At 56.8% G+C, this 23,787-nt stretch overlaps 6 protein-coding genes across 6 annotated transcripts; 1 reads left to right on the plus strand and 5 right to left on the minus strand.

The window, feature by feature from the left end:
• Positions 1-2,059: 2,059 nt before the first annotated feature.
• On the minus strand, positions 2,060-2,824 carry E0L32_001001 (uncharacterized protein; the record flags this gene model as incomplete). Its single annotated transcript, XM_031132629.1, has 1 exon — positions 2,060-2,824. One exon carries the CDS (start codon positions 2,822-2,824, stop codon positions 2,060-2,062), a length of 765 nt encoding a protein of 254 aa, XP_030992894.1.
• Positions 2,825-7,686: 4,862 nt separating this feature from the next.
• E0L32_001002 (uncharacterized protein) lies at positions 7,687-8,826 on the minus strand (the record flags this gene model as incomplete). The annotated part of the gene is made up of 4 exons (XM_031132640.1): positions 7,687-7,831; positions 7,894-8,325; positions 8,401-8,461; positions 8,526-8,826. The coding sequence occupies 4 exons, from the start codon at positions 8,824-8,826 to the stop codon at positions 7,687-7,689; spliced, it is 939 nt and encodes a 312-aa protein (XP_030992895.1).
• Positions 8,827-10,304: 1,478 nt separating this feature from the next.
• E0L32_001003 (uncharacterized protein) lies at positions 10,305-12,759 on the minus strand (the record flags this gene model as incomplete). The annotated part of the gene is made up of 2 exons (XM_031132652.1): positions 10,305-11,698; positions 11,769-12,759. The coding sequence occupies 2 exons, from the start codon at positions 12,757-12,759 to the stop codon at positions 10,305-10,307; spliced, it is 2,385 nt and encodes a 794-aa protein (XP_030992896.1).
• A 565-nt stretch (positions 12,760-13,324) lies between these two features.
• On the minus strand, positions 13,325-14,876 carry E0L32_001004 (uncharacterized protein; the record flags this gene model as incomplete). The annotated part of the gene is made up of 2 exons (XM_031132663.1): positions 13,325-14,693; positions 14,758-14,876. 2 exons carry the CDS (start codon positions 14,874-14,876, stop codon positions 13,325-13,327), a joined length of 1,488 nt encoding a protein of 495 aa, XP_030992897.1.
• A 975-nt stretch (positions 14,877-15,851) lies between these two features.
• E0L32_001005 (uncharacterized protein) lies at positions 15,852-18,058 on the plus strand (the record flags this gene model as incomplete). The annotated part of the gene is made up of 2 exons (XM_031132674.1): positions 15,852-16,162; positions 16,219-18,058. The coding sequence occupies 2 exons, from the start codon at positions 15,852-15,854 to the stop codon at positions 18,056-18,058; spliced, it is 2,151 nt and encodes a 716-aa protein (XP_030992898.1).
• A 2,982-nt stretch (positions 18,059-21,040) lies between these two features.
• Positions 21,041-22,795, minus strand: E0L32_001006 (uncharacterized protein; the record flags this gene model as incomplete). Its single annotated transcript, XM_031132685.1, has 1 exon — positions 21,041-22,795. One exon carries the CDS (start codon positions 22,793-22,795, stop codon positions 21,041-21,043), a length of 1,755 nt encoding a protein of 584 aa, XP_030992899.1.
• Positions 22,796-23,787: the final 992 nt, after the last annotated feature.

The following is a 23,787-nucleotide window of genomic DNA, read 5'->3' on the forward strand; positions in this document are numbered from 1 at the left end:
GACCGCATATCAGGTCCGACTTTAGCCGTCGTGTAAAACCCAATGGTCCCAAGCGTCGCCTGCCTGCCCCCCCCCTCCGATAACGAGTGCCTCTTAAGGCCCGCCCGCCGTGGCGAGACGACGGGGTTCAAGCTGACGAGGCTCGTGGCCTTTGTCCGCTTCTTTTTTGCTCTTGGTTGGACGTGTTGGCTCGGAAAGGGGGTTCGTCAGGCCGCAAGTGTGCTCCGGCTGCCGATTCGGGGCATTTGGTGACGCGCAATCCAAAGTCTTGCTTTCGGACCGGGCAGCCCATCTCCACGGCCGAGAGAGGCATGCTCGCTCCCCTTTGTTCATCCACACGCATGGCGTCTGTCACTGGATATCATTGAACTTGACAGCATCGCACTAGCGAGACGTCTGTTCTCCCTTGCTCTGTCCCTCATGTACTAAAAAGGAGAAGGCGAAACCCCAAAATAGAAAAAAATAAATCTGAAAAGAGACTCCAAACCTCATTTTCGGTCAGGGATGCAGGAACCAAAAAAAAAAAAAAAAAAACCACGAGTTCTAAGGGATGGTGCGTCGTGTTGTTCCATCCCTTGTTCCAACAACCCTCAGTGCTGTCAGTGAGCCCGTGGGGGGGACTGGACACTTGGATCGGAATGCGGGAGGCACCGCAAGCGCTGCCGGACCGAGACCAAGATCAAATTGATCCCTTCTCCCCAATCGAGGTTTTAGTGCCTCCCGAACGACTTGGGCGGGCCGCCCTGGGTACGGGCATTGTCTCACTTGTGGTCAAAGTGGCTCGCGCGAGGAGGGATTCACAAGATCGTGGCGGGCGCAAGTAAATCGAAAATTGCACACACAAACCCAAACGAGGAGGGTACAAGAAAAACACGAGGAGTGGTTACCGTGCGAGTCGTGGGTATTTGTACGAGGAGCAAACACTGGGAGATCGAGGGCTGCAAAGCAGTCACTGACCTCTCACGGTTGCAGGATGCGCGAGGTACAGAGTAGCATCAAGACGCATCTCGAAAACCTCAGTAAAGAGCCAGTCGGATGCCACACAATCGTTCTGGTTTTCATCTTTGGGCAGATGCGGATGAAAAGATCTCTCTCAAGAGCCATCAGAGGAACTCATCGGCGCACACACCCCAATTCATCCATCTCTCGTCAGCAGACAAATCCGTCTCCTCTCTCTCTCTCTTTTTCCCACGAGCGCGAAATCGACACGGCCACGCACCAGACGCAGCTCTGGAGCCAATCAAGGTGCGACGAGCCATGGAGGCTTAATTTCCGCGGTGTCCTTCCAGTTGCCAGAAACATCGAAAGCGACCGAACGAGCCAGCCAATCCCGCCGGGGCGCGTGGTTCTCTGGGGGACCCAGAGAAAACTTGGACCGGGTCGACCCCTGACGCCAGGCTCCGCTTATGCAAGGGTCCGCCCCTCCCTGGGGAAATGAGGTCTCCGCCAGGGATGCGACGATCTCAATCGAGGTTCGAGCTCTGGCGTCCCGGAGTATGCGTCCTGCCCAAGGTGGACGGAAGCTTTTCAGGAAGGAATGGAAAGCCCACCTCCTAGCGGACGTTTCTTGTCCCTCTTCCCACCCCCCATGTGTCCGCCTGTCCTCTCTGATGGGCCTCCCGCGCTGAAACACATTCCTCGGTAGATGCCTAGAGGACCTGTTAGCCAAAATGCCTGAAGAGACGTCGGGTTCTGAATGTTAGCCAAAGATCGCGAGTCACTGTTTCGAGGTTACCGGGGTGAGGCATATCAAATCTCTCCAAAAGAAGTCAAAAAGGGTTTGGTTCAAGGTTTCAGAGCGTCCGGATTCTCCTCGTCCCCGACTCCGGTCCCAGATCTTCTGGTACCTGGTGCGCCGGGCGGCCGAGTGCCCTCCGTCCAGACTCCGCAAATACAATTAGAAAATTAAGTACACAAAAGTTTATCGCCATGCCATAATGCTAGACATATCCCAGTAGCTTTTTACTCCTGAAGCTGGTATTCTCGTTCATGAACATATGCCGTAGCCTTCCGGACTTCTCAAAAAATGGACAAGAGAAAAATGGTTGGTTGGAGGCGTTTATGCCAGGACGACAGCGGCCAGACCGGCAGCAGCGGCGAAGAGGCCGGAGAAGGCCAGGTTGGCGGCGCCAGCAGCGACGGGAGGAGGCGTGACGGTGCAGTTGGAGCCGGAGCAGCCGGGGGTGTTGGGCTGGCTGGGGTAGCCGCCCGAGGGCTGAGCAGGCTTGGTGGGAACGGGGCACGGGACCTGGACGGTCTCGTAGATGACAGTAGGGATAACAGTCGTGACCGAGGTGGAGATGGTCTTGACGGAGTTGGTAGGAACGCAGACCTCGGGGCCCTTGGTGGTGGTGACAACACCGCCGGTGGGCTTGACGGGGTAGGAGTTCTGGCCACCGTTGCCGGGCTTGGTGGTGGGGTAGTTGTTGCCGCCGCCGTTGCCGCCGTTGCCACCGCCGTTACCGGGCTTGGTGGTAGGGTAGCCGGGGGCGGTGGAGTTGCCGTAGCCCTTGGTGGTGACGGGGCAGACGGTGGTGGAGACGGGGACCTCCTCGGTGACAACAACGGTGCTGTGGGCAGGGCAGTTGGTCACGGTAGGGCCGCAGGAGGTGATGGTGCGGACGGTGGTCGAGTAGACGGTGGAGGTGGTCACCGGGTACGAGGAAGAGTAGACCTTGGTGGAGGAGGCCGGGCAGTCAGTGACGGTGGGACCGCACGAGGTGACGGTCACGTAGTCGGTGCTGTAGACGGTGCTCTGAGAGTCAGAAGCAGCCTGGGCAGCCATGGCGGCGCCAGCGAAGAGGGCAGCAGCAGTGAAACGCATCTTGACTGATTTGGGGGGTTTGGTTTGGTTTCGGGTAGAAACGGTTTGGTGTTGGTAAAAGAGTGGACTGAAGCTGAAAGCTTTGGGTAAAGAATGGACGACCGAAGTCAAGTGTTGAGTCAAGTAGATCTCGAGAGCTGAATTGGCTTGTTTGGCTGGAGAGAAAGGAAGAAGAGAACGGATGGGAAGAAGGATGGACGCCAGTGTTAAATAGGCCGGGTGGCTTTGGATCGAGACCGTCGTCTGCAAAGGGGAAATTACACAAGACCAACGGTGCATGCCCGCTCGACACTAATCCAGGGGCTCGGTGGAGGTTGAAGGAACATTAGGACAGCAGGGGGGTTGTGATGGTGGAGGCTGTCTGTCTCCCTGCCCTGGTCTCCTCGCAGCGCATGGGTCTGGCCTCTACTCCGCTTGGCCCCCCGACCCGACCAGGAGATGGAGCTTCTTTCTGTGTGTTGGCTGGACTGCTCCGCGGTACCTAGCTAACCACTCTCGGGGCAAGTCAGGACAATGGATCGAGAGCAGCGCATGTGCCTCCTCTGAATCCTCTCCCACACACACACTGGTGTCTGCGCTTGTCCCTCGACTTGACAGGGATTTAGATTGGTGGAGACGTCTTTGGAAACGGCCGCGCCCTCGCCGCTGGTTGGTAGCCGGGCACCGCCTCTCTTCCTCGCTGCAGCCACCTTATTTGCCCGCGTACCCTGGGCGACTGGCTGGACAGAGATTGGGCGCTTACTTCATTGCGCTGGCCTGGGGGCGCACGAACGAAGGCGACTGGCCGTGATTCGTGCAGGCCGTCAATCTGCCGGCGACAAGCTGTCCTCTCTCGTCCCTACGCCGCACATGGCACAGGGCCAGTTTCCCGCGTTGGGCTAGTGTCAATCTCGTCTGCGAGATGGCTACCAAGCAGGTCCTGGTTTTCCGTAGATTGCCCTCTGCAACGTGCCTTTGAATTGGCGGCGAAATAGCCTTCATCCCGGCTGGAGGAAATGGCGGAGCGAGTACGGATAATGCAACGACACACCCAGAGGCCAGAGCCCACCAAAACCGGGCTTGCTCGACGCTGCCTGTCTCATTGACAGACAGCGGTCTGCACCAGAACAGCCTGATGGTGCCAGAAGACACAAAAAGTGGCAGCCACTAGGCGGCTTTCAGTAATGGCTGCTCGTCAGGGTGTTTGCTGATGTCAGGGGAGCATTCCCAGGGGCAATGAAAAAGAGGATACAGGTAAAAAACCACTTGACTTTACTCCAACAGGAAGATAGGGACCCCTAATCAGCGCTCTCCACACACGCGGGAGATCGCTGGGAGTTCAGCTTCAGTGGATTCCTCCCTGTGCACAACAGCCATTTTGGGCTACCTAGGTATTCAGGCAGTTCAAGCGTTCCCTAGGAGTGCACTTTTTGCTTCTTTCCTTCCTTGGGACACCCTCAACTGGTGCCTTGCTTTCCAATTTGAGACAGGCGACGTGGAATTGTCAGCGGTACTTGCCTTTGGCAGAGTCTGCCACACCAATAATGTGTATTTGATATCATTCGGATCTCCAAAATAGCTCTCCGTTACCCGGTTTTTGCTGGGTGCACTCTATTTCGAGATATGAGAGCAAATCTGCAAGGAGACTGCAGCTGTTCAGCTGTTCAGCTCACCTGGTCCTGTATTGTCTGAGAAAAAATACGAATATCAGAAAAGCGACTTCCGAAGCAGACTTCATCCACCACTGGTGTTTTTCGCCGAGACCAACTTGAAGTCTCCCCGGTCCAGGGCGTTCTGTGGCAGAAAGAAGGCCCTGCTAGGCGACGGCACCCCGCCGCCACAGTGAAGAGGCTAGAGTCGTAGCGCTGTTTGGAGCGCCTGCCCGCTGCGACGCTCCTTTTCTGCGGCCCTGTCGTGCTTGCATTTTCCCATTGCTAGTGGGGGTACTTTAAACAGGCAGTGAGCAGGCACGGAGGGCTAGGCGCAGCGCCCTAATGCAGGAACAACCCTCGCTCTCCCGCACTTGGGATGAAGAAGAAGTGCGCCAGAGTACATCCTGGCCAGCCGCACCGTTTGGGAAACACAAGCGAGATGACGAGCCCCATCCAGCGCCAGCATGTCCATCTCAATTTCACCGATTCTCCAACCAAAACCTGGCATTTAGCACGAACCAGGCGTCATCCTCACCAATTTGCCACTGACAGCGGCGGCTTTTTCATCTCCAGCGGTTCGAGAGCATGGATAGCCTCCCCCAGTTCTCTCCCCTCTAATTACCACCTCCGGACGCGGTCGAAATGCCACCGAACCAGGGCTTTAATTGAATGCGGAGTAGAAGTCTGTCTGGTTCTCTGGCGACTCTCCCGGGATGCATCCCCCTTCTGTGCAGCCCTGGTCGCATGTCCATGACCGTCCGACAAGACCAATGGCAGCTCAATCTACCACAAATAGGCAATAATCATGGCGCTGGGGAAGGACGGCCTATCCTGCCACAGAGCCGGGTTCCCCGTCTAGGACGGTCAGTGGTCCCCTGAAAGAACCCAAGTGGGCGTCAATATTACCGACCACGACCTCGACTCTGTGTCGCTTGACAGGTCGGCTGCCGATAGCCACATGCTCGAGAGCGAGACAGGAGTGAGTAGGACCGCGTTCGACCCGGATGTCACACAGCAGGGCCGACTACGGACAAGAAGTCCCAGCAGCTGCCTCCGGGCGCCTACGCTCAGGCACGGCATCTTCCAGCGGTCAGGTAAAGATCGCCGTCCGACTACGGTCTTGTTTGATGATCGCCCACTCTTTCCAAGGCTGTGATATGACGTTATGTGCATCTTTTATGAACAGCAGTGCCTTGTTTCGCTGCAGCACTAGCTCCGAGGCTGAGTATCCGTTTTGTTGTTTCAGGATTGCTGGGCACGCCTCTTCCTCTTCCCATTTGAAGCTTATCTCGTGGTTAACTCCACTCTTCATCTCTTGGGCAGCGATCGTCGGGTATCTGCAAAGGCTTGAACGGCTTGGAAGTCCTGAAGGACTAAGGATTCAGAACGCCAACAGCGAAATAGCCCCTTTTCCCTCTCCACCTGTACAACCTCGTTCGTACGGCTCGATCTGCACGTAGCTACACAAGCAGCTCGAATGGACGGAATGCCCCGACCGAATCAAACGCCCCGACGGCAGAACAAACCCATTCAGCATACGGCAGCCGCCCGCCCCATTTCGCAGAACCGGGCTAAAAGAAAGAAACTCTACTCCGTCAAAGAGTAATTTCAAAATGCGCCCACCTTCCAAGTTTAAATTGGCCTCTTACATGCGTGGGTAGGGAGCACGACCTTTATTGAGTGTGCTAGCCCCGCCGCTGGGCTCGAACTGTGCCTGGTCGAGATCGTGGGGAACACGTTTAATGAGCTCCGGCTGGGATCCTATCACATCTCCCAGCGCTACCGTCCACCGTCTGCCGAGATCGATCCAGTCCTTCTCCACTACAAGGCACTTTGCCGCAAGCCAATTTGGCGCGGTGATTCCGTCGCCAATAGGCCTGGCGTGGGCGGACCTTCACATGGGTTTGCATGATGGAAGTCTCATCGTCATGGCGGGTGGGAGCAAAACTCCTGAAGAGGCACTCCCCGCTCGGTACGAGCGTGTAATCTCGGACCCATGGCGGGTTGCCGTTGGCCCCATCGTGCCGCCTGCATTGTCCGTCGGGAGATGAAGCTGCAGAATGGCGGTCACAGCATGCACAAGAGCACTGATCGTCGATTTGTGTCAAGGTATATGTCTGTGTGCTTTCCTTTCTTCTCCTCATCAACACGCTCCAACGCGGTCACGATAGACGTCACGCGTCTGGCGATCGTCCCTCGAACCATCTCGATCATTATCTTGGCACTCCGACTTCCCAACTAGTGTTGGACTTTTGGTCGTGCTGGTGAGCCGGTACTTGTCCTGTCCGATTGGCCAAAAGGTGAAGGCTATTGGCGCTCGGCGTCGGGTGTCAGTCAATGGTCACCATGGCTGGACATCAGTGTGTCGAGGCCATGCTCTGCAGTTGACCCCTCGGTGAAGGCCTCGTCTTTTGGGGATTGGCTCAGCCTTTGTGGAAGATGGGGAATGTGGAAAATCTGCCCTTGCGGTTGTTGATTGTGAGTATGTCGCGTGATGCGGCTCGCGCGGACTGCCAACAGCAAAGAATTCTACCTGGCGGGATCCTGATCAGCGGTGAGATGCCCAGCTTGGACCCGACTGTCAGACTCGTGGTCCCCAATCGACCAGGCATTATCGCGGAGTTGATCTGGCTCGCAAGAGGACCGTGTAGCAACAGCGAAAGATCCGACGCAGCCATCTCTGACTGGGCCTTCACACTGAGTTGCCCTCAGGTGCGACATCAAGGAGGATTCGAGTTCAGCACCCTGCCTCAAAGCACATTCACACCCTCTGGGCTGGCAAAATCGGGTCGCAGCGTGCCAATCGAGAGATTAAGCCCTTGCCTTGGCCGGTCACACGCAGATGTCCTGGTTGCAAGAGGTCTGAAAATCCTTTCGACTTGCTGTCACCCGAGCCTGTGCAGCTCTGACGTCCCTCCTGGGTATGTGGTGTTGCTCTCTGGAGCTGCGGCAAGGGTTAAGATTCACGACACGATGCGACAACATCGCACAACAAACTCTGCGGTCAAAGTCCACCCTTGATGCACGCAAGATGCTTGGTCTGTAGACTGATCAGCACTCCGATTAAAGCATCATTTATGATGCAAATTCTATCCATAATGTCAATGGGCTCATGCCTTGGCATGAGGAAGCATCCGACAACAATTCTGCACCCAGAACACCATACACGCCAAAACCAAATATAGGGGTTAATGTCCTCGCCACCAAACCTGTCATCTCTAAGCTTGCCGATTATTTCTCCCGCTCAATCGACGATCCGCTCTCAACGATGGCCTCGGTGATGATCCCCTGGCTGCTGCGACGGCTCTGAGAGTCTTTGTTCAGAAGCATGCCAGGGTGGCCAATGCAGAGGGCGAAAATCGAGAGAATAACGAGTCTGAAAGTGTTCGTTAGCCTCTCTGAGATCATATCTGAAGGGTGGGCAGGGCAACAACTTACACCCCCTCGAGCCCGATGAACAATCCCTCATCGCCGATGAGCGGGCCGTCGTAGCCCTCACTCAGCTCGTCGACGCGGTAAATGCACCGGGCGAGCGTCAGCAGCACGGCGGCGGACAGGAAGCCGAAGAACAGGCGGACGCGCAGGGTGTCGACGGCCGGGCCCTCGATGGTGCTGCCGCCCTTGTGGCGCAGGCGGTACAGGCGCGCGAGGAAGTCGATGAAGAAGGCGGAGAAGGCGACGAGGGTGGCGACCTGGAAGGCGAGCCCGGCGAGCGTGATGTTGACGCCCATCGAATTGGAGCCCTCCGAGTTGGTGGAGAGGGCGCCGCCGGCGCCCTGGAGGGCGAGGGAGACGATGTCGCAGGGGATGAAGACCCAGTAGAAGAGGCGCGGGGGGAAGCGCGAGAGGGACGGGGCGAAGTGGTTGATCCTGCGGGTTGATGGGGGTTAGCAGCCGCTCGTGCCGGTCTTGAGGGGAGAGAGAAGGCCATGGTGGACTACTCACACTCGCGCGAGGGTGCAGTATATCGCGGCGCAGTAGAAGACTGGGCCGATCGTGATGCAGACTGGAGGGATGCTTTTGTCAGCGGCACATTCCGTCCTTCCGAGCTGTCACGAAGCAGTGCATACTGATCTGGATCATGAAGGCGATAAAGCTCCAGGGGTTGTAGTACAGCATGATGCGGCCGACATAGCCCAGGATCTCGACGAGGCACGAGGCGACGACGCACCCGACGAACCACCAGTTCTTCCAGCGGAAGCCGAGCAGGACGTGGACGGCGATGGCGACGGCGTAGAGGGCGATGAAGGTGATGTTGGCGGCCAGGTGCGGGCGGTAGCGGTAGACGCTGGTGCCGACGTCGCAGAGCTCGAGGGTGCAGTTGGCCCCCGGGCCGAAGTAGATAAAGTTGCCTGGGTGTTGGCGAGACATTGTGATGTAGGTCAAAGGGGGTTGTCAGTCTAGAACGGCAGGAGTCTTTCTTGGAGTCCGGGGTTTGTATCGAGTGGTACAGGCTATTCCGTCGGGATGCTGGCTTCTATGTGTTCGTCCGACGGTATTGTCGTTTTCCTACAGTTTCTGCTGATTTGATTTACAACACCCGGCATTGTGCGAGGAGGGAGAATTGGATGTCATTCAATCTTATACTACGGTATCCACGACTCAGATCCTCCCCCTTAGGTAGGGCAGGGCAGTGATGATGCTGGCTGCAGAGCACAGCCCAGAGACACACACGTCTATGCAAGTGCAGTTCCGTTCACCGAACGCAGTTCGGAGCCTCGCATTCGCATTGGGGTCCAGACACGACCAAGACTGTCCCTAGGAAGGATGCTTAAGGATGCAGGTCCCGCTTCAAACTGTCAGACCTAAGGCTAGGCACCCATCAAAACAGACACACGAAAAGAGAGTCCCCCCCAAATGCAAGACAAGTGCCATCCATTGCGTCGCATCGCATTCGCTTAGACTTCCCGCCCGAAAAGGCACTCGGGAGTCGGGGGTGTACTGGCCCCATATTTTAGGGGATGGAGGCTGATGATGATGCGTACAACCTGGCGCTGTCTCAAGGTCTATCCCACCCGGGAGCGAAAGCGACACTGTGCGGTGATAGGCTGGTGCATACGTGTGGGCTCCCCTCACACCCTTGAACGACACGTGGAATGGACTCGAGTTCATCCGTGTTCTGACGACGACACTGGGCAAGGGTAGGGCTGAGAAACCATATTCTTCGTCATCTTGTATCGTTTTCTCACAGATCTCGATCCTGCCGGGTTCATGTCCTTCCGTTACCTTGTGGATGTCGTCTCTTGCGCGGACCGAAGCCCGCTTTCGATCTTAAGCGGTGCTGCCAATTTAGACTATTAACCGTACTCTTAATAAGCTTAAATGTGGCTATCGTCACCGAGAGCCACCGGGGTAGTCTCGAGACTTGATGTGCTACAGAATACGGCATGCTCGGCGTGCCACACGATCTCTTAACAGGTGCCAAGGAGCCGTTCACAACAGCAGGCCTTGTTTGAAAGCTTGCGTAATCACCAAGCCTCACCGTGTTGGAATGCGAGGGGTTTCCGAGATCGTGGCTCCATAGACAAATCCACCGTGAATCCTTCGCAAGTGGCTTCCTTGAACCAATAGTGCGTTACAGTCGCGTACAACTAGCCATTGCCAGCTTCGATAGACGACTGACTACACAGCCTTGCACCCTCGATTCGCTTGTGAGTAATGCAATTTTCAGTACCTAGGTATCTCTCAGGGGGAACAAACTCCATTAAAGCCACGATGCACACAAATCCCCCATAAACCCCTTTAGCCATGCTCCGCAATGCACACAGCTCCGAGCCCTGCTCCGATGGTAAGAACAAAGTAAAAAACAATAGAAATGGATTCATTGGACCCGGTGAGGTGCGGACCGGCTATTCCGCCTTCCCATCCTTCTCTCGCTCATACCTGACCTTCAACTCGACATCACTCTCATCATCAACGACAGCCTCTTCCGTCGGATCCAACACCCCGAGACCCGTACCTTCGCGATCGCGGTGGCCGACACTCTCGCCCTCGGCCTCGGTAGTCGTCTCCTCGTCGTCGTCGGTATTAGTCGTGCTGCCGCCGCCCCGCGCCCTCAGGAGGTTCCGCAGCTCGTCCTCGCTGATGATGGTCTCGATGCTGCCCCTCCGCACGTACGGTTTCGACTCGAGCCGGCCCTTCTCGACCTGCCGCTCGACGCGCAGCCTGTTGGCGATGAACTTGAGTTTTGGGAAGACCGACTGCTGGCCCTCGTGGATCATGCGCGCGAGCCGCGGCGGGTCCGGGTCCGACAGGATGTGCACAAAGTCCGACGCGATCGACTTGGGCCAGATGGTGATGGTGCCGCCGAACTGCTGCAGCCAGAGCTGCGACCAGTCCTGCCCCAGGGGCCGGGGCAGCAGCTCGAGGTGGCGCAGGACCTTGAGCCACTTTGTGAGGTCGAGCTTGATGTACTGCTCCGTCGCCGAGCCCAGGTAGCCGCCCCGCCAGCCCCGTCCTTTACGATGCGTGACTGGCTGGCCCACCGAGCCGCGGCTGCTGAAGAAGAACAGGTTGATGTGCGGGTTGACCTGCGAGACGATGGTGAAGTTGACGTTGAAGTGCAGGTTGAGCGCCTTGATAGGTATGTCGGTGCGCAAGCTGCCGTCCTTCCACTTGTGCCCGAAGGAGTACGGCACCAGATGCCCCTCCCGCGTCTTCATCATGAGGACCACCGGGTTCAGGATACCGGGTACCGCCGCCGACGCCAGGACTGCGGACCAGATGACGCAGTCCGGCGAGGTCAGATAGTTGCAGAGGATGGTCGGCGAGTGCGGATCGGCCGGCACGCAGCTGACATTGAGAATGCGGCCCGTCCGCTCGTAGGCCTCGCGGAAAGTCATCGATCCGTAAGTCATCCATGAGCACTTCTTGGCCCAGTCAGCCGAATCGAATCTTGCCCCGGTAGCCCACCACCGGCGAAACCATACGGAGATCGGCTCTTGGCATGCCGTGAGCTTGTCCGCTAGCGCCGGGACAAGGAGCTTTTTCAACTCTTCGTCTGTCCGAGTTGCGACAAGGCTAGCCACCAGGGCTCCTCCACTGGTGCCAGTGATAACGTCCGGAAGCAGGTTCTCTTCGAGAAGGGCCTTGACCACACCAAAGTGGTAGTAGGCGAAGCTAGCACCTCCTGATAGACAGAGTGCCGATCGACCGTAATTGGCATGTATCCTTTTGAACATGGCCTTCTTCTCAAAAATTTCCAGCTGGTTCGTCCCCGAGAGAAACTTGATGCTTTTCTCCACTGCAGGGTTCGAATTAGCAAACTTGAAACAGTCAGATAGTCGTGCACACGTAAGACCACCAATACACACCTTCGTCAATAAAGTTCTCCACCAAGTTCTTGGTGCCGTAGTACGTCTGGCTGTACAGCCTCGGGTTCTCAACCCCGACAAAGTTGTTTTTGACGCACGCCTCGATGAGCAACTTCAGGTCCTCGACGGCCGTCTTGCGACCCTCCTTGTCGGCCGACTCCCCGGAGCTCGCCGCCTCGCGCTCCGCCGCCTCGGCCGCGACGCGGCTCTTCTTGAGCTGCTCCCAGACGCGCCGGACGGTGTCAGAGTCGTAGTACGCGTACGCGTTCTCCTCCTTCCACTTCTCGTTCCCGAGGTACCGGTCGAGCTCCTTGGCGGCGCCGACCCACTCGCGGTAGGTCGACGTGGCGCGCAGCTGCTTGCGCAGCCTCTCGCGGCGGCCGCGCCACGTCACGAAGCGCTCGTAGGTCGCGATGTACGCCCGCGTCAGGACGTAGACGACGGCGAGGCTGACCACCCAGCCCGACACGAAGAAGAGGAAGGGCCACTTGAGCAGGCCGTAGAGGTACCCCTCGCGGGTCTCGTCCTTGGTGCGGCGGCCCGTGACGCGCACGCGCCTGCTCCGCCTGCCCTTGCGGGACGGGCGGACCACCTTCTCGTGGACCGGGGCCCAGTCGTTCTGGGCGGTGATGAACATGGACTGGCTGGCGTTGCCGTTGCCGTTGCCGTTCTGGGCCGGGACACCACCCCCGGAGACGTCTTCGGCATGCCGTGCGACTGCCTGGGGGTCGTCCGGGCTGATGGACGGCACCGAGGAGCGCTTGGTGAAGTCGTAGCTGCTGAAGCTCCGGAGACTGGGGCTGCGGGGTGCCGACGGCTCGTCGGGCGAGTGGACCGGGTCCGGCGCGGTCAGGGCTTGGATGAAAGCCTCGAGGTGCTCGGGCGGGAGGAAGTTGGTGTCGTAGTCGGGAAGCGTGCTAGAGTCGAATGCCTCTGCCGGGAAGCCGTATGCCTTTCTCGGCAGCAGGCTGGATCTGTCGTCTTCAGCCATGGTAACGGGCCGTCGTCGCGGGTCTAAATGTCATGATGCGTCTGTCTAGGTAGCTCGGGCGGCGATCCAAGCGATCAGTCTAGCTGGCTGTTGTTTATGCGGGTTGCAGGACTCGTAGTGTATATGCAGATGGCTTCAATCGTAACAAAGAGTGTCTAGGGTCTCGAAGGCAATAGTGTGCGCGAGAGTGGCTTTTGGGGAATGCCTGGTAGTCTTGGTTATGCGACAACGTGAGGTGAGCAACGAGGTGACACGAGACGGTGGGATGACGTCGCTAAAATCAGCAGCCTCGGACTGTCGATTTGGCTGGTTTGTTGGGGGCGCCGGGGGTGCCGGGGTGCCGGGGTGCCCCCTCTTCATGGATATTTAGTGCTGTCATGGGCGACAGTGGGGCATCTGCTCTTCCCCGTTGCTGGCGCCAAAGACTCTGTCTTCAACTTCCTGTCTGCCGAGGCGGATGATACGATGGACATACTCTACACACATGCGCCTTTACGGATCTCGATCCTGCAGTGTCTTTCCATCTCATCGATTTTGATTTTCTTTATTCAACAACAGCCTCTATCTACGCTCTCATGTTGACATGAATGGCCTTGGTGTTACAATATGCCGCCAAGCCAGCCTCTCCCAACTCGCGGCCGATGCCCGACTGCTTGACGCCGCCAAACGGCACCCGGAAATCAGAGTCGTTGCTGCTGTTTATCCAGACCATGCCGGCCTCCAACTCGCGGGCGACTCTGTGGGCCCTTGTCAGATCGCGGGTAAAGAGGGCCGACCCCAGTCCGTAGGTCGTGTCGTTGGCAAGTGCTACGGCCTCTTCTTCCGTCTTGAAGGAGGCGATGGCGACGCACGGCCCAAAGATCTCTTCCCGATAGATCCTCATGGATGGCTTGACATCTGTGAAAACTGTAGGGCTAACAAAGAAGCCTTTCCCCTTGTGTGAGACCGCTTCACCTCCCATGGCGATCGTTGCGCCCTCTTCCTTGCCGGCCTGGATATAGGCCAAGACTCGATCGTATTGTGTCTTTGTGACCTGAGGTCCCTGGTAGGTGGACTCCTCGAATGGGTCGCCGAGGACAGACACCCTCTTGACTGTGGACTTGAACTTGTCGACAAAGGCGTCGTAGACTGACTCGTGGACGAGAATCCGCGAGGTTGCAGTGCAGATCTGGCCCTGGTTGCTCATGATCCCTTCGTGAGACCACCGAGCGGCAAGGTCGAGGTCGGCATCCTCGAACACGATCAGCGGGGATTTGCCTCCTGTTTCCAACGTGATGTTCTTCATGGTGCTGGAGGCCATCTTCATAATCTCCTTTCCCGTTGCAGTACTACCCGTAAAAGCAACTTTGTCCACGTCTGGATGTTGCACGAGAGCTGCACCGGCCTCTCGTCCATGGCCATTGACAATGTTGACGACGCCTGGAGGAAAGCCAGCCGCTCTGATCAAGTTTCCAAAGTAGAGCATGGAGAGCGGGGTCTGCTCAGCAAGCTTGAGAACGATGGTGTTGCCGCAGCACAACGCAGGGCCGAGCTTCCAGCCGGCCATGGAGAGGGGATAGTTCCAGGGGATGATCTGGCCGCAAACCCCAAGAGGTTCCTTGACGGTATACGCCATCTTGGTCGGGCCAACATCGATGACCTGGCCAAAATTCTTGTCGGCATAGCCGGCGTAGTATCTGAGCACGTTCTGCACATCCACAACATCGCCGGTCAGAGCCGCGCTGTAGGGCTTGCCGTTGTCCATGCATTCGATTGCGGCTAGAACTTCGGCATGCTCGCCCACCAGATCCGCAAGCTTGTTCATCAGAACGCCGCGCTCCGTACCAGACAGCTGTTTCCACGAGGGATGCTTGAAGGCCCTGCGAGCGGCCTTGACTGCCTGGTCGATATCATCGGCAGTGGCTGCATAGACAGAACATATTTCCTCCTCAGTCCTATGGGAGATGAGTCAGCTGGGAGTCGTTCGTCGCAGATAGCCAGGGCAACATGGTAACTCACGTAGGGTTCACCGAGGTCAGCGTTTGCTCGTTGCTGCTTTTGACAAACTCATTCTTGATAAACAAGCCCCGTGGCTGACTCCACGACTTTCCATTGGGGGCTTTGAGTTGGGTCTCCATGTTGCGGAGAGGGTGTTGGCTTGAGAAAGGTTGGCATCTTTGGTTGAGCGAGCAAGGTATTGCTAAGCAGTGAAGGGTTCCTGGTCTGGCACGACTGGGTCTACTTAAGACTCTAGTCGAAGTGCAGACGAGGAAGCGGGAAGATCCAGGAGGCATTGTCCTCGCTCCGGTGGATGCCCTTGGGGGGCACCTTGACACAAGGATAGATCTATACAGCACGCACCGGCGTCGAAAGTGCCAGTCTCACCCGTTCAGTCCGTCGCACAGCAGCCGCTTGCAAGCACAGCTGGGCGTGGTCGCGGTTGGCCGGAAGGAGTGTGGAGAAGGAAGCGCGGCCCCGGGTAGCTACAAGTTCTTGAACAATGCGGTGGTGTCCGTATCCGGGTCCGATTCTGAGAAACAGGAACAGATCCGGCAGCCAGCCCTCCCGGAGTTTGACCGGTTTTCTGCTCTACAAGCTCGCCGGCCACCTACTGCAAAGCTTGGAGCGTGCCTTTTAGGAGCCCTGATGGGTTTCTTCGGGCAGTGTTAGTGGGATTATCCGCCCTTGTGAAATGGTGACCCAGCAGGGGAAGAAATCGAAAATACAGTCTGCTTGCAGTACGGTGGATGTCCCAGCTTCGGACCCTGAATGAGACCGGAAGTGGTCGCGGATGTGGTACACTGGAGATACGTCACGGCTAGCTGATCTAGGAATACGCAGGTCGGGTTCCTCCGAGGTACCCCACCCGGGTGTCCTGGGGTACTTTCACCAAGGGGCTGGGCCCAGTAGTCGCCAAAGTACCTCACTGAACCAAGTTAAGTCTCCCGCCTGGTCCGGTCACTGCAGATCGTGTGACATAATCCTCCGCCCTCCAGGGATCCTCTCAATACAACCCTCTCATCAGGGCTTCGCTTTTCTGACCAACATCACCAGTTTCCGCCTCCAGTTCCCGTCCGGCCTCATGAGCGCTCAACTCTTGCCCGCGGTCCAAAATGATGCACGCAGCTAGCTCAGGCTCGCCTGTCGGCTCTGAGATCTTCGCGGGCTTTGCGCTTCTCGTACTCTCCCTGCTAGTCCTCTTGATTCTTCGATACTACCTGCCCTTGCGCACAACGCCCGCCTACCTCCTCGTGCCAGTCTTCTTTGCGCTATGGCTCCCCGCCGGCATTGTGCTCCTGGTCCCCATCGACTTGGCGTCGCGCGCCAGGACCGATGATGTCGCGCAACGAGGCATCTGGTTTCCGGAGCGTCAGCTCCTGGTATCTTGGAGGATAACCTACTGGCTGACATTCGCCCTGACCTGGTATGTTGGCTTGTTTGCACCCGGCACACAGAAGCAAATAGTAACCCCAGATCTAGGTTCATCCTCCCTATCCTCGCCGAGTACTCCGACTCCGGCTACCGAGAACCAAAAGACAAAGTACTCTACTCCCTACGAAGCAACATGCAATACCACATTATGGTCTTCGGCTCCGGTATTCTAGGACTCATATATGTGTCTATTAGCTATGGCTTCAATCCGCACTCGCTCAAGGGGTTGATAATGGCACTGGCTTATTGCTGGGGTTTAGTCCTCGCCATTTATCTCATGGGACACGGCTTGGTCGCTATTCCTCGTCGCTTGATCCGCAACGCAAGCATAAGTGGGAGGCTGAGGAGGATACAAACCCAAGCACCGAAAGTGTATGAGAAGATGGAGGATGCCGAGATGAGCTTGGAGGATCTGGAGATGCAGGTATCGGAGCTCAGCCGTCGCAAAGTTGGCACTGCTCGAGACTTCCAGGATTGGATCGAGGAGCTGGTGGATATGACGAACCAGCCAGAGTCCCAACCTCGACCAGCCGCTGTTCGGGGCTCTGGCGTAGCCGAGGACCGATCTGTGCCCCACGTTATCACGGAGAAGTACCTGGCCGATCTGACAAGAAATCTGGTCCGGGCCCGACATGCCCGGTCTCGATGGGTCGATGAATGGAACCGACTACTGCAGGATGCGGCGGAAACGCAGGCGGTCCTTGACTCCGCGGGCTCCAAGAAGCTCGAGTTCGGCCGTGTGTCGCCCCAGTCCGGCTTCTGGGATAGGCACACCGTCTTGACCCCTTACACACGCTACCTCTACTACTATCATTTCATGCCCTACGCCAAGTTCTTCCTCGGAGTGTTCCTCGGCTTGGCCTCCGCTTGCATTGTTTGGTCGGAGATGGTCAAAGTTGCGCTGCCAAAGCTTTCGGTGGTCAGCATCACTGTCGTCCATCACTGGAGCGGCGACAAAGCACAGGTCGGCTTTGCTGGCCAGCTCATCGCGTTTCTCTGGCTGCTCTATATGTGCACTGCCGCACTAACCTCCATTACCGAGGTCAAGGTCTGGCGAGGACGAGCCCTGGTGAAGAGAAACACTGCACACGAATCCGCGTTTTGGTACGCTTCCCAAGTAGCGCGGCTGAGCATTCCTCTGTCCTACAACTTCCTTACCTTCGTATCGCCCGTCATATATAGGAAGACTGTCTTCTTCGAGTTTCTTGGCCAACTGATCAGCCTCACGCCGTTGGGCGAGTGGTTCGACTACCTCTTCCCCATGTTCATCCTTATTCCCGTCTGCGCCACCCTGTTCGGCCTTTACGGCAAGGTCAGGAACCTCTTTGGGTTCGGTGTCGACCTCGTTGACGACGAAACCGAGGACGACGTAGGATTCGGTACTGGATCTTGGCGCGAAGGCCGCGACCTGATCGAGCGCGAATTGCACGGCACTTCTTTCCGGCACCGCCTGGCCGAGAATGCTGCCGCCGGTGGCCGCGCCGCGCCTGTGCTGACTGTGCCCGGTGGGGGACGCCGTGGCGCCGGCCAAGGGTCTGCAACTACACCATTCGCGACATCGCCCTCCAACACGATCGCCTCTGCAACGGCAGGCTCGAGCCGACGGGCGTTGGGCCAGCCGTCGCGCGCCGCGGGGGCACTCCCCGACGAACACGAGGACGACAACTTCTTCTCGACGCTCGGCCACCGGATGAAGAACACCATCGACACCCTCGACACCCCCAGGTGGCTGCAGGACATCGGCCAGGGCATCAAGAAGCCCAAGTGGATGGGTGGCGACGAGGACGCAGCTGCTCGACCGTCTGGCGCCTTTGGCCGGACCGATTCCGGTGACGGGATAAGGAGGTGGTTTGGTGGCGGCAGCGGCGAGGGCCGGCTACGCCTCTAAAGAAAGATTCTGGCCAATCGATCTCTTTTGATGTGTGTTGTGATTTTTCACCCCTTGCTTTTGGAAAGCGCGCAAAAGGCCCTTTCGCCTCACTGGACTGCATTGGAAGAAGGTTGGCGTTGGTAGGGTTTCATCGGTCTTTTCATTGGGTCCCAGATCTCGGGAATAATGTGTTACACAGGCCCACAGGGCATCTCATGTACGAGAGGAAGAAGCGCGGTGTGCACGCCCGAACGTTGGTTTGTGGATGAGAGAGAGCTTTGGCCAAGTCTTTGGGGGAAATGAAGCTTCTTGAGCCTCCTCATTGGGCATCAACACGCTCTCGGCTAGCCAAGGGGATAGGCACGAAGTAGTCTTTTGTTCTTTTTTCTTCTTCTTCCATTAGATACCCCACTGGGCAAACTGTCAATAGAAATCCAATACTCTTACGTATTCCTCCACTGCCTTCTGTGATCGTCTGGGCCGCAGCCCCTTTTTCATGTGTAGGTATCGTTGCCTTCCTCGGCGTGTCTGATGTAGGTACCACTCTTGTCCACATACCTTCACAGAGGCCATGATCAGGCCACGGTGGCTTGCCCAATATCGGAGCGCTCCTCCAGTGAGATGAGACCGGGGAACGGCAGCCGGGGCTGGCGGATTGGTTCGCTGAGCTGGTCCCCCCCCGTCCTGTGTCACACGACAAGCTCTTACTCTGCAGTCACCAAACTACCTTGACCTCACCAATCCCCTCTTACCGTGGAGGCGGGCGGCCGAGCGAGCTGATCTGATGATTGCACATTCTAAATTGGTTGTCGGTCAGAAGCAGGGCGGCCCGGATAGGTGGGAAGTCGGAAACCCGCGTCCCCGGATACAGAAAGTGATATGCCTGTTCAGGACACCGACCGACATTCTCCTCCGGAGCTGAATGCCCAGGGTAGGCAGAGCAATGCAAGCCCCCGTTCTAGAGACAGGCATGTACAGCAAGCATGTTCCTTGTAGAAACTTTGACACTGGGTGCTCATGGGAGCAGTCGTCACAGGCACGGGTTACCAGCAAGAAGGAGAAGTGGCTGGGCTTTCAAGAAGGCGCAGGGCACCTTTCGAACGCTGAAAAGAAGAAGAAAAGAAAAGAAAAGGGGTTCCCCAAGAGAGGAGAGGCCGAACGTTCACTCCAAGCAACCCCCCTAGTCAACCATTTGACTCTATTTGCTGCAACGTTCCGCCCGTCACAGTAGATCATAATTGGCCAGGGTCGTTACGGGAGATGGTTTTCAGCCCTCGGCGGCGAAAACCAAAAAGCGGAAGAGGTTTCCTTTTTCTCCTTGATGGCGGACATTTTCTCCGCACGCGCTCTGATCATGTATGTGCGTGTGTCACTTCGGCAGGCCGCATCCGCTCCTGTCTGCAGTCAACTAGTCAGTTGCCTTTGCTCTCCAATCGGCCATGGACGGAAAAGTTTGCCGTCTTTTGAACAGAGGGGGGGGGGGGATGGGAGTGGATGGCACAATGTCTTGCGATTTGCTCGCCTCGCATGTCGATGTGTCAGATGCGGTATTGCAACGCGGCCGCTTGCCTCTTGCCTCGGCTCGACTTGCCACTTGACCTCCACGCCTTCTCGCCCCGTGTCTTGGCTGGAGGATGATGGTGGCCTGGCCATAGGACGGCCTGGGTGTCTCTCGATAGGGGGCTTCCGGCTCACGGCCATACTGTCTGTCGGGCGAGCTGCCTCGCCTGCGAGTCAAGATCAAGGGCGAAGGATTTGTGAAGTTCGCCAGACGATGGCTACCGTGTCAGATGGGCAATTGCTGAGATGACCGTTCCGGTACCTTTTGTCTCCTGAATGACATCTGATTAAAAGTTGTCAATACCTGTTGATTATAGAGTTCTTTAACTGTGACGCTCAAACCTTGGAAACATCCTGCACTCAAGCAAGCAGGAAGTCACACTTGTGTTTAAGTTGATATACGTGGTTGGTTAGTTGAACAAATTAATTCGGTCGTTCAATGACCAGCGCGAACATGCATTCTGGTTCCTCCCCCTCTGCTGGCTATGTTCTGCTTCTTCTTCTATATATGAGACATGTACTGTTTTCGACGCAGTGGCGAAAGGTAGTGCTGTGGCTCCTACATGCATTGAATCCGCCTGCGTTGCCCATCCTTGCCTAGGTGCTTCTCGGGCCCGAGTCCTGATCGGCCTTTTTGTGCAAGGTCAGCATAATCTTTGAAAATGCCATGTTGGTTTGACCGTCCATCGCCCCCCAAAACTGTACTTCTGGTGCCTGGGTATCGGGCCTCCGCGGAGACCTACTGCTTGTTTTGCGAAGAAACGAGATAATCAACGCTCCTGAACTCCTCAAGTATAGCCCCCCTTTAACTTTGACTTGTACTCCTGCCAATCCCGTCTTTTTGAGGAGGCGAAAATCAAAACCATTCTGTGGTATCTCTAGACAACAACAAGTGCTTTTTAGAAAAATAAAAGGACAATGCTTGCCAAACTAACAGAGACCAAGACTGTGTGATGTATGTTATCACAAACTTGAACCCTTAAAAACGCCAGACGCGCCCCCCTTCTGTCCGCCATAGTAGGATAAACATGAATAACAGGGGCAATAATACAGGTGAGGTCGCAATTTTGTTGTGAAAGGATATATAAGGGCAGGAATCTGCAGTAGGTTGAGGGATGGTCAAGTTGTAAAGGAAAAAGACTCGTTCGATCTGGTTGTGTAGTGAGGTGTAGTGTCGCCGGAGATGAAAGGAAAGCAAAAGACGCAACTCCCCTTGGTCGGTTGCCCGAATTGATGCTAGATCGTCTAAAAATAAACATAGGAAATATCATCAGGGTGTGGTGTTGCCCACCCTCTGAAAGTTATCGGTATGGCTACAACGCCAAAGTATACTTCCTCCCTGGCACATCAGCCGGGCTTCCGAATGCTAGGTAAACCTAGTAGGTCGTCGTTCGTCCACCAGCATGCACAACGTGAATCTGAGTACCATCAGATGGACGTTCAGCGCTGTCCTTGGTCATGAGGATACCTCGGACCGGCCTGCCAGTGGCTGTCGTACGGACGCCGACCATACGGAGCCAACTGCGCCGGTTGGGTACCGACAGGAAGAGAGGGCGGCGGTGGCGGCCCGCTGTCAGGGCCGGCCAGTGCTTGAGACGAGCCCAGGCCACGAAGGGGAGGCAATCGTTGGCCTGAGGGAGACGTGAGAGGCAAGCCAGAAGCAGGGACGAAGGTCGGGACGGGAATCGGGGGGAGCGGTGTGGAGCCTGGCGATCCATATGCTGGTGTCGAGAACTCGATGCCCGGCGCAGGATCCGTTCTTCGACGCCTAGCTGGTGGTTCGACATTCGGAGGCTCGTTGAAGTACGAGGGTGCAGGTACCGATGGCTGCTGCGGTGGTAACGCTGGCATTGGGCTGTGCTCGGCAATGAACGATCCTCCACTCCGCGCTGTTGACGTTGGACTGGGCGGTCCAGATTCGGCCGCTTCCCTCAAACCTGGCTCCCGATACATAATGTGCCGCAGCCTGTTGCGTTCGTTGCGGTAGAAGTCCCTCTCGGCTTCCGCCTCTTGCAGACGCTTCTGCAGCTCGCGGTTTTGCGACTCCAGTCTCTGCATGCCCACTTGCACCTCTTTGTCCTTTTCCTTCTTCCTGGCCCTGAATCTAGCTGAAGCCCCGGCATTCCGTAGTCGCTTCTCGTCTGCCTGGCGGGAGGCCTGGTGGATGTCCACAGGAACACGAATTTCTTCGCCGTGAGTCGGCGTGATAGTTATATACTGTTGGGTATCTCCGACTGTAATTCCACCAGTGTTGCCCTGTCCAAGTCTGGCAGGCCCAGAAGACCACTGCTCCCCTGAAACAGCCCCGGGCGCTCCTCCCGTCAGCGAGCCGACTCCTCCTGGTGATGGACTGCCTCCATATCCTGTCGCAGCTGCGAGCGCTGTAGATCGTCGAGACCAGTCAAGACTGGGAAGACCTGCATTCTGTGTATCCGGAGTTTGGAACCCAAGACCGGGTTGGGAAAGAGAGCGAAGAGCAGGGTGTGGCGGCATCGATGACGCAGGAAAGAACGCTGATTCAGATGGCCTGTCAATGATGGAACCTGGAGGCGGGCTGTCATCATAATGCTGTGCAGCTAACTGCGATCCCGTGTGCGCGCCGTAGCCATGGCGTCCTTTGGTCGTCGATAACGGCACGGAACTGTGAGACAGTGCTCTTGTCAGAGGCGACCGCGGTGTCAGTATTCGCCGGACTCCACCCATGCTGTAATGGGGTGCAAGGGTCGGCGAGGGCCGGTCTGTCGAGGGCGAAGGGTTCGACGAGCCCGCTATGGGTGGAAGTGATATATTGCCGCGTTCTAGCGTTTGTTCTTCGACGTTTTGACGTTTTGTCCCCGTGGATGGCGACTCGGTATGGTGATAGTGAGGCGAACCTTGCATGACAGCTGTGTCTCCCTCATTCTCGGCCCTTGGATCGATTATGCGCTGCTCTGTCGAGCTCGCTCCTCGGTGGTCCGAAGGGTTGAGGATGTTATACACACCAAAGGTGCGCGCAACGGGTTGCTGCAGTTGCTCCCCTTCTTCCGGCACAGGGATAGGACTACCACCCGAGGACTGCGGCTCGGTCTCGACAGCTTCTTTGAGCTGGTCACTGTGCTGAGGAGGCGCTGGCAGCTCCCATCGAGGATCCTTCGGCGTTTCGTTCGGAGAAGAGCCTTGCGAAGAGGGATGGACCGTGGATCCCCTCTGTAACATCGAGTCCTGGTCCCCTTCGCTCTTGTGATGACCTCGAGAATCCGAACATTGACCACTTCTATTGCTATTCCGCTTCCGCTGATGATACTCTGTATCGGAGCCTGCTTCCAGCCGCCTAGGTGCCCCTAGTCCTTCGACTGTGGCAAGCTGTACCGGTCGCTCCGCACCAGTCGCTGCTGACCGGTACCGGTCGAGGTTGGTAGAGAGCCACTGTACCGACTCGACCGCCACGGCGAAAGCTACTTTTGAGTTCTGGGAGCGGTATGTTGCGGCTGCGCTCTGCAGAACGCGACGCAGCTAGTTGTAGCTAGTGGTGGTCGACTTTCGTCACCAGGACTAGGAAGAAACAAGCCTCGACGCTCGAGACTTTCTGCCAGCTCTGACAGAGGACGACGAGTCTTGAAGAATGCAGAGGAGAAGACGGAGTGCTGGTGTCAAGGTTGAAGTGATATCCAAAGCGGGGGCTGTGAGTAGTCGAACCAGTGTGATATGTAGATGCAATGCAGCTACACAAGGGAGACTACACAGCGTGAGAAGGGTGAGACTAGCAGCAGGCAACGAGCTCTTTCCCAGTCACTGGTCTGTGGATGCGCCGGAATCCTACGAGCCCAAGTTGTAGCTCAGCTGCCCTCGACAGGATGATGACTGGTGCAATATAGCTGTGGGTAACCGGGGCAGTAAAGATCTAATGGCAAGAGAAGTGGGATGGTTTGTGGCAAAGCGAGCCAACCATCGCCCTCAAGACAAGCCTCGCACAGTCAGTGGCTACAGAGGCCCTGAGGCGCCCAGGTTGGATTGGAGATCAGTGGGCAGCTTTCTTTCAGGATCAGACGGGCTTTTCTTCTTCTTTGCCTCTCGCCTCGTATTTGTCCAGCCTCCTCGGTGTCCTGGATGTGTGCTTGAGTCAAGAGATAGGGGTTGTCATGCCAGGCCTGACGATTACTTTGACGGCTTGCCGACTGATGAAAGCCAGGGAGTGAAACGGTATTAGT

This window comes from Thyridium curvatum (assembly GCF_004353045.1).
Source record: "Thyridium curvatum strain D216 chromosome Unknown NODE_4_length_842636_cov_84.159710, whole genome shotgun sequence".
Lineage (NCBI taxonomy): Eukaryota > Fungi > Ascomycota > Sordariomycetes > Thyridiales > Thyridiaceae > Thyridium > Thyridium curvatum.